The sequence below is a fragment of the Penaeus monodon genome, chromosome 26 (assembly GCF_015228065.2).
Source record: "Penaeus monodon isolate SGIC_2016 chromosome 26, NSTDA_Pmon_1, whole genome shotgun sequence".
Classification (NCBI taxonomy): Eukaryota; Metazoa; Arthropoda; class Malacostraca; order Decapoda; family Penaeidae; genus Penaeus; species Penaeus monodon.
The window spans coordinates 23,024,177-23,034,176 of record NC_051411.1 but is presented as its reverse complement, the minus strand read 5'-3'; the positions used below and the strand labels follow the sequence as shown (position 1 = coordinate 23,034,176).

Sequence of the window (10,000 nt, the reverse complement as noted above, 5' to 3'; positions counted from 1 at the left end):
TAGTATAAAATTTTAGTAGTGCTTCCCTTGTTCCTCCCCATGATAATGTGGTCAGTTTTTTCATTCTATCTATCCACATTTGAGTTAAAGTTTGAATTTTATCTACATAGGACTTCCATTTCAGTTTTGGTGCATCAACTTCTAATCCTAACATATTGTAGTTATTTGAGAATATAAATTTTTCATTAGGTAGGAAAGTCAACTCCAGTGATCATCTTACAGAAGGGGTAAAAATTAGCACAGACATAAGCAGGACATTATAATGTAGGGAATATTGTATATTTTTAAATGTAATACTAATTTAGATTAGAAGTTATTTACATTTACAGTATAAGTCATCTTAATGTTTTTTTTATCCCATTAGGTATTTTTTTTTTTTACTCAGTTACTATCTTTGAAGATTATAATATCCAGTGAAAGCCAGATGAAATATAGGCCTACTGTTACTTTTTACCATTGTATCAGGTAGAAGTGAGGAAAGCAACTATGTCCTTATTCTCTTGGGAGCACATTTGAATAGTTTATATGTTTTTACAGCATGAGAAAGGAAAAAAATTGGCTAGATATATAGACTTTGTATTTTGTTGCTCTTATCTAATAATGGTTTACCAGAATTTACTCATAGTAAATGTATGGTAGTTTTTAGCTCAGATTTTTTCTTGTAATTAAATTGGGTGTGTATTGTCTATATCCATTGTAATTGATTGTGACCTATGATGAAAAGTCTACATTTAGAAGTTCTTCCTCACATTGGTGCAACATCATGCAGTTGCAATGGCCTTGTGCACTCATAAAGGCCAACAAACCATCCCATACATTCTGGAAAGACAGAGCTTGGACTTGTTCCTTATTTGACAGTAAATCATCTGGAAGATGAATTACTGTATAGGCTGTTTATTGTTAAAGTGGAAGTGGTGGAGGTTTATTGATTGTTAATTTTTTTTTATCTAGATCCTCTATTTTGTCTTTATTGATATATATTAGATAATTTTTGATATATGTTGCAGTCTTGTAGAATTAAAGTGTTAAAGCAGTGATTTACAGTAGCAGGACAAGCTGCTGCATATATCACATCATGACTAATCTTATTGGTTTACTCATTACAGAAAGTCAGGAGAAAGGGGAGAACAATGCGGGTAAAGAAAAAACAACAAAAAAGGAGAAAAGTACTCAGAAGAAGAGGAAAGCTGGGAGTAAGAATAATGAGGAAGACACTGAGCAACTTGAATTGAAAGAAGAACAGGAGCCTAAAAGAAAGAGAGGAAAGAAGGAAGTACCAAGAGAGAAATCCACAGGCACAGGAGTAAAAGTTGAGAAGGAAGCCCAGGTTGTGGAAAAGAGATGGTCATCTGAAACAGATGATGCCAAACAAGAGGGTGAAGAATCAGACAATGAAAAGACAAAAAGTAAAACCACTTCCAAAGCCAATAACAAAGGAAATTCCAAGGATACAAAAAACACAGGAAAAGTAAACAAAAGTGTTGTCAAGAGAGAGAAAACTGAAGAAACAGTTGATAACAAAGTAAAGTTTGAGAAGAAAGAAAAAACTATAAACATTGCTCGTAAATTGCATAGGAAAAAAAATGTAAGTAGCCTGTAGGAAATGTACTAATTTTGACATTATGTTTATAATGATAGCAGTAGGAACAGTAATTATGGTAATAAAGATTGTAATAATAATCAAAATAATAGTGTAACAATAGTGATAGATTAGTAATGATAAGAAAAAAACACCAGTACCAGGTTACTTTAAGTTCTAGTATGGGTCCTGATTGTGTCTCTTGCCAGGGCTACCTGTCATTTGTCAGTTTCTAGGAAAATAATATATAATAGCAGTAATAATTTTAACCCTCTGGATCCAGGTGCCTCATGATGCACATGTGGGCTAAAATCTGAGCATTAGGCTTATTTGAATGATGACTCTTCTGGGAATGTGATTTGTGGGCCTGGCTCACAAGAATGCTTAAGACTCCAAGCCTCCACCTGGCAATACTGTTATGAATAAGTATTTATTTGCAGTTTTGCTATTTTCAATGTTATATTTGTCATTTGTTAAGTTGTAACAAAATAGTGATGGACTATTTTGTTTGAGTAGATTCCATATTATCTCTTTAGGTAGTCTACAACATTGCATTGTTTGTGTCATTCTTTTATATTTTCATATGATTCAATAATCTGTAACACACCCTGCACTGCTGGTCACAGTGGACAGAAATAGGATCCTGAACATGAAAATGTTGTCCTCCCTGGAGGTGATGCACTTCCAGGCATAGTTAACAGATGGTACATTCCACCCTCATTTACTAGTGGAAATAATGGAAAAGTCTACCCAGCCCTTAAGTCAAATTTTTTCATGATGTAACCTGGATTCAAGGGATTAATATTTATTTGTAGTATTTTTTTCTTTTTCATACGTGGTTAGTATAGTAAAAGCGATTTGAGAATTACAGGAGCATTTTTCGCCGACCACAAAAGATGAAGCAGTCCCCCGCCCAGTGAAGTATGAGTCTTTAGGTGAAGGCCCAGCCCCAGTACCTTCAACTGGACTAAAATATATGGGATGCCATGTCTCTGGAGCAGGTAAGTAACAAAATTTTGTTTTTTTTATTGGAAAACCTTCAATGCCAATAGTATTCATAGGTCTTTTTTATTTTTTATTCTATAAAATGTGTAGGATATTGCTGTTGAGTAGTGTGAATGTGATTTGCCAAAATGTTCACTAGATGAAACATATATTTATCTAATGAGAAGATAAAGCAAATAAATGAGTAAACAAACTTAATTACAGGTGGAGTATGGCTAGCCTTTCAGAATGCAGTTGAGTGCAATGCCAAGTCTTTTGCTCTCTTCCTTCGTAATCAGCGTCGGTGGGTTGCCAAGCCATTGGATGAATTGACAGTGACCAAGTGGAAAGAGGCAGCCAAGGTTTGTACATGAATGAAGTTTTGTGCAGCTGGTCTTCTGGCATCACAAGACAATAGTAAAACATGTTTTTAATCATCATAACTGTTATGGAGTATTAGTGACTGAGAATAGTAGAGTACCTGGTTAAAAAAAATATGTACATTAAAATAAAAAACTTATTGCTAATTTCACATTGCTACTTTTATTTAATTATTCTTTAGGAATAGTCCCAAAGATTGTTATAGAATCAAAATTAATTGGTAATTTTTGCTAAATGATAATGAAAGGAATAAGAGAATATAGAAATTTAGCTTCAGACAGCATCACCATTATTAGCTTCATTATTTTCTGTGATCATTATTAGTGATTATGATTTTTAATATGAGTATACTTATGGTTAAAATTATGACTGTAATTGCTCTAAGTACTGATAAAAGGAAGCTGTTACAGGATACCCCACCACATCTAATTTTACCTCATGGATCCTACCTCATGAACCTGGGTTCTCCCAACCCTGAGACATTAGAGAAGAGTCGCAACATGCTTCTTGAAGAATTGCAGAGGTGTGAGAGACTTGGAATACCGCACTACAACTTCCATCCAGGTTTGTTAAAGAGAGGTTTACTTTTACCACAAATGCGATTTCCTGTCCCTCCCCCATGTTATTAATAATTGTCTTTAGAAGATTTAGATTGAAAATATAAGATCAGCCTTATTGTTTTTTTCTCTCAGAATTATCATTTTTAAGCATAGGTTGTAACTATCTTTCATAAACAGGCGTGCATCCAGAAAACTGCGTGAGTAAATTACATCAGTTTATACATGAACATTTACATAAGTAATTTAAAGAACTGGTGCTGATTTTTGGCCTCTGTATTTTAGAAATTAAGTTAGTAAAGTGCCTAATCTGTGATTTTGCAGTGAAAAGATAACAGGGCTTGAAAGTTTATTTTTAAACTATTGGAGATGATGGGTATTAGACACCTTTCTAATATCTCAAACTCATTTATCAGAGCATTATTTATCTTGAGATAAAGAAGCTTCATGTTTCTTATTGCTGTATACGCTCCTACTGATGTTTGTAAACTTGATGTGAAAGAGGCATTCTACGCCAAACTCTCATCCGTGGCAGACAGTTGACCCCGGTGAGATATTCGCATTGTTCTAGGTGACTTCAGTGCGGTATCTGGCTGGGACCAATTTGGCTATGAGATGTCTGTTGGCCCCCATGGCTCGGGAGCTGGTTTCAGCAGCGAGAACAGCCTCTTCTCCGGGACTTTGCCAGGTCCCAGAGAATGAAGATCTCTGGCTCCTGGTACCAGCGTTCCAACCCACATCGCTGGACATGGTATGGCGAAACGTACAGTGACTAAGGAGATTGACCACATTCTTGTTAGCACACGATGGAGGATCCTCCAAGACTGTAGAGTTTACCAGACTCCCGAATTCTGTGGCACTGACCATAGGCTGGTTGTGGCTACCCTACAGGTCCACTTCAAAACTTCTCGTCCCTCCAGTGGCCTCTCCAAGGTGTTTCACTTGGACAGACTGAGGGAGGAGGTTTGTGTCCATGGCAGTCTCTGATCAATTCACAGAACTTGATAACCTGATGGACCCAGTTGCTCTGTGGGAATCTTTCAAGCGCGAAATATTCGATGTAGCCCAAGAGTCCATTGGCATACACCCGAGGGCAAGGCAGAATTCTATCTCCCTGGAGACTCAGGAGGCCACTGAAGTGGGTCACATGGCTTGGCTGAATGGCAACCAGGTCTTGTGTCACTCTTTGGTGTGTGGGGCTCAGACACTACTGAGAAGGGACAAGGAACAGTTCATCAGGAATATTGCTGAGGAGGTTGAAGGCCATTTCTTGGTAAACGACCTTTACCCTACCTACCAAGCCATGAGAAAGCTGAACTCTAAGCCCTCCTTGCAGATGACTGCAGTCCGCTCATAGGATGGACAGATCATCTTAGATCATGTTGGGGTTTGTGAACTTTGGGCTGAGTATTTTGAGCAGTTGTACCAAGTAGACCCTCCAACAATTAGCTTGGATGTAAGTGATGTCACAATACCTATGCCAGACCCACCCATCAAAGAGGAACCTCCTACCCTAACAGAGATTAGGATGGCGATTTCCAAGCTGGAGAGTGGGAAAGCTGCAGGCATATGTAATATCCCTTCTGAACTTCTAAAGGCTGGGGGTGAATCTATGGTTTGGGGCTTGCATGCAGTCTTGACTGCCATCTGGCAGTCTGGTACCATACCCCGTGCCCTGTTGAGGGGCATTGCCATTCCTCTCTGGAAGGGGAAAGGGGATCGCTGGGACTGTAGCAACTACCGTGGCATTACACTGCTCAGCATACCAGGCAAAGTTTTCAACCACATTCTTCTGAAACGGATCTGCGACCACCTACTTAGGCATCAGAGACTGGAACAGTCTGGATTCACTCCTGGCAAGTCCACAATAGACCGAATACTAGCAGTTCAAGTGGAACGCCATCGTGAGTTTGGTCATGGATTGCTTGCAGCCTTCATCGACCTCAAGAAGGCGTTTGACTCAGTGCATCGAGAATCGCTATGGGAGATCCTGAGACTCAGGGCAATTCCGACACTGATTATTGGCCTAATAGCAAGCCTATATACTGGTACTGAAAGCTCTTGGAGGGTGAGTGTGCTCATTTGGTATTTAGGAAGCATTTTTGCATCATTTTTATCCATAAACAAGTGTGGAGTGTACTGTCAGTGAACCATGATTGGAAGAGTGCTGGCTCCAGGGAGGACAGTGTTTCTATGCTCAGGATTCTATTCCTGGCTGCCATGACCAGTGGCACAGACTGTATTACAAAAAAATGAATACTATGAAATAATTTTATGCAAAGAAAACAGTCTATTACCTTCTGGATAAAGCAAATCAAATGAAAAATATAGACATTGGAAAATGACAAAAAAGCCAAAAACACAGAAAAAGAACATAATGGTACAAAGGGGTGGATGGAGTCTTGTCATCACGCATGAGTGCTTCAGTGTGCCTGGCCTACAAGCCGCACACCAGAGTGGTTCCTCAATAAGCCTAATACCCATATTTTGGTACACATGCAGTCAGTAAAGCATCCAGATCCAAACACCATGGTAGAGTCTTGAGCAGTTGTGATTGGCCGCGATATGAGGTAGCTCGATGGTAACAGGCTGGCAGGTGCAAAATGATGAATACTCAGGTCAAGTTATTCTAGAGATACAGGAGGCTGTCCATAAAAGCTATCTGTAGTGTTTATAAATGCAGGCCTTTAACTTGAAAAATAAAAAACACAACTCTTTTCTCTAACTTAGGCAGGAAACCATGTGGCCCAGCACCCACTCAGAGAGCCTTGGTAAAGTTGCCAGCATGGAAATCAACAAAATTACAAAAAGAACTTTCTGTGGATCAGATGTTTATCTTTTAAACAGACAGTATATTTTTAAAAAATGCCAGTGTTAGATACTAGGGAGAAAAATGGTCAGTACTTCAGTAATATCCAAAAAAATAATGTGTTTATATTAAACTGATTCTGGGATAGATTAACAGAACATTGAAGATATAGATGTTCTCTCTCTCTCTCTCTCTCTCTCTCTCTCTCTCTCTCTCTCAATATTTCTCTGTCTCTCACTATCTCTCACTCTCACTCTCACTCTCACTCTCACTCTCACTCTCACTATCACTCACTTACTCACTCACTCACTCACTCACTCACTCACTCACTCTCACTCACTTCACTCATCTCACTCACTCACTCCTCACTCACTCACTCATCACTCTCACTCATTCATTCACTCACTCATCATCATTCAAGCTATCTCTATCACTCGCTATCTCTCTCTCTCTCTCTCAATATCTCTCTCTCTCACTCTCACACTCTCTTTCTCTCACTCTCCATCTCTCTCACCTCTCTCTCTCTCTCTCTCTCTCTCTCTCTCTCTCTCTCTCTCTCTCTCTCTCTCTCTATCAGTAGGACAAACATTAAAGGTTACTTGATCACTGAGAAGCATATAGATTTATAGTGATATTTTGTCACTATGTAAAGAATTTGCACTTTTTAGAATCAGTTGAATATGGAGTTATTGCATAGAGTTTTCTGAACATCCAAAGTCTTTGTTGTTCTTTTCCAGGATCCACCACTGGTAAAATTAGCCGTGAAGAATGCTGTAAGCTCATTGCTGAAAGTATCAACAAAGCACATGAACAAACTAAGGGAGTGATATGTGTTTTGGAAAATATGAGCTGTCAGGTAATTTTTCATGATTTATTATTTTTTGATAAGTGAAAGTACAGTAAATTCTTAAGAAGCAGTTCAATTAACTTATTGCAGAGAAAAAAAGGAGATGTTCTACTTCTTCAATATGTTTCTCCCAGGTGTCCACTTCTGTACAGCAGATTATTTGAAGTAAGAGAGTGGAGGTACAGAAGTGTGAGGCATGGCATGTGAGTGTGTGAGGGAGGGAGGTAGGATCTGTTGGCTGGAAAAGGGAAGATATGCTCTCATATCTTTGATTTAAAGTATCTTGATTGGTGTTAGATAGGTATCTAGTGCTTATTCACATTCATGCACGCACATGTACGTGGACACGTACTCATACGCATATATGTACACATATATGTACACACATACATACATGTAAACACACACTCAATCAGCGTCGCACTGGCACTCACACTCACATGCACATGCACATGCACATGCACATGCACATGCACATACACACTCAGACACACTCAGACACACACACAGACACACACACAGACACACACACACAGTCACACACACAGTCACACACACAGTCACACACCAACAACACACACACACACACACACACACCACACACACACACACACACACACCACACACACACACACACACACACACACACACACACACACACACACGACACCACACACAGACACACACAACACAGACACACACAACACACACACACACAGACACACACACCACACACACCCCACACGACACACACACACACACACACACACACACACACACACACACACACACAAATACTCACTCACACACATGGACACACGCACAAAGAAACAAACACACACTGATGCACGCACACTCACACTCACATGCACTTGTACTTGCACTCACACACATTCACACTCATTGACACTCACACACACTTCCAATTGCACACACGTACTCTCACACACTTCCAGGCACACTCAGTTGCACACACTTGCACTCACACGCAAGCACACTGGCACACACTTGCACTGGCACACACTCGCACACACTCACACTTGCACACACTCACACTTGCACACCCACTCACTCGCACACACTCACTCGCACACACTCACTCGCACACACTCACTCGCACACACTCACTCGCGCACACTCACTCGCACACACCACACACACACACACACACACACACACACACACACACACACACACACACACACACACACACACGCGTGCGCACAAGTACTCAGGTGCAGATACACAGGCACGGATGCACAGGCATAGATACACAGGCATAGATACAGAAGCACAGGCACAGTTGCACAAATGGGCATGTACAGTCACAGGCACACATGCTGACATTCACAAACACTCAAGGGTGTAAACACAGACAATATGGCAGATTTTAAAATTCACACTAAATATCTGTTGAATTTATAGAGTGAAAAATGCACATACAAAAACAGATAATTATTTTTTAACTCGTGATATAGATATGACATTGTATGTGAGACCATTGGGTCTATATTCCTGATCTGAAGGGCTGTCAGTATGATCCCACTTTGAGATTACCTTCCTGAGTGTTCAGCTTGCCAAACAGTACCAAATTACTTCTTCTCACTCCCTACCATGCATTAACAAAATTAATAATTGGGAAATGAGTGTCTGAGGGTTTCATTCTCAAATGAATCAGCTTGGATTGAACATCAAAAGTCCAAGTTTCACTCAGTTAAGCATCTTTTGACTTTTTACTTCTTCCTCCCTACCTCAATAACCAACAGCTCCCTCAGCCTCCCTCACTCCCTCCCAATCCTTGCCTCCTGTCTCTTTACCTTCCCAATCTATGCAATTTGCTGTGGGTTATGGCCATATAGGATAGGCAAGTTGAGGAGGGCCTAGAAAATTTTCTTGTAAGCAGCTGTCCATGATGATGAAAGTGGAAGACAATTTTGTACATGTTGTAAACAAAACAGAAAGAAGATTAGAGAAAAAGAGATCATCATATGCTTCTCTTTTCACAGCTGTTTGCAGCATAATGAGGATTTTTTTATGACTTCATTATTCATGTGTATATATGGTCATATATGTTATGAATTTTATTTCAAGGCCTTGATGTTAAGCTGATTCATCTTTCACATTATCTGATCAGGGCTTTACAGTTGGAGGAGATCTACATGAACTACGTGTTATTATAGAAAACGTTAAGGACAAGTCAAGGGTTGGTGTTTGCATTGATACATGTCATACTCATGCAGCAGGTGAGGAGAATTTTTATCTTTTTTTTTTTTTCTTCTTCTTGTTCTTCTTCTTAAGAAGTGGATATTTCTTTATTCATTAAAGCCTTGCATTTGGTATGTTCATATTTAACCACATGCTACCCTGCATCACAAATATTCCAGTTAATGACTGTATTAAATGCAGAATTAAATTTGACACATCTTCCTTCTTGTTGTATGTTAACCCTTTGCCGACGGGCATAGCATGTATGTACATGCCATACACACTGTGAGTTTACTTGTTTAATTGATTTTACACCAATGAGCCAGTAACAAGTATTGCCTGTCTCGCCCGTTCATCCTTTTCGTTGATTTACGAAAATATTTTACGCTATCTCATTTTGCTGTTACTAATGTTTATAACATTATATTAATTCTAATGTTTACAATAAAAATAACAACATCGGTATTCATAGCACTAGTAAGCAATTCGTTTTTCCCGCCAATACAAGGAAAGGTGAAATCAGGTAAGGTCACAAGATCTACTAATTGACTCCTTTGTTGCTAAGCACTAGCAGAGCCATCTATGTGCAGAGACATTTCACAAAATATAAGCAATTCCCAATATGAAGTCCAACGATC

At 39.3% G+C, this 10,000-nt stretch overlaps 1 protein-coding gene across 1 annotated transcript in view; it reads left to right on the top strand.

The window, feature by feature from the left end:
• Positions 1-9,400, top strand: part of LOC119589998 (probable endonuclease 4) — a gene marked incomplete at its 3' end in the record, with an annotated part of 11,680 nt that extends 2,280 nt beyond the window's left edge. The window contains 6 exon segments of the mRNA XM_037938704.1: positions 1,107-1,585; positions 2,451-2,580; positions 2,789-2,925; positions 3,355-3,508; positions 7,048-7,166; positions 9,292-9,400. Coding sequence (XP_037794632.1) covers positions 1,107-1,585; positions 2,451-2,580; positions 2,789-2,925; positions 3,355-3,508; positions 7,048-7,166; positions 9,292-9,400 — 1,128 coding nt within the window.
• Between the last annotated feature and the right edge of the window lie 600 nt (positions 9,401-10,000).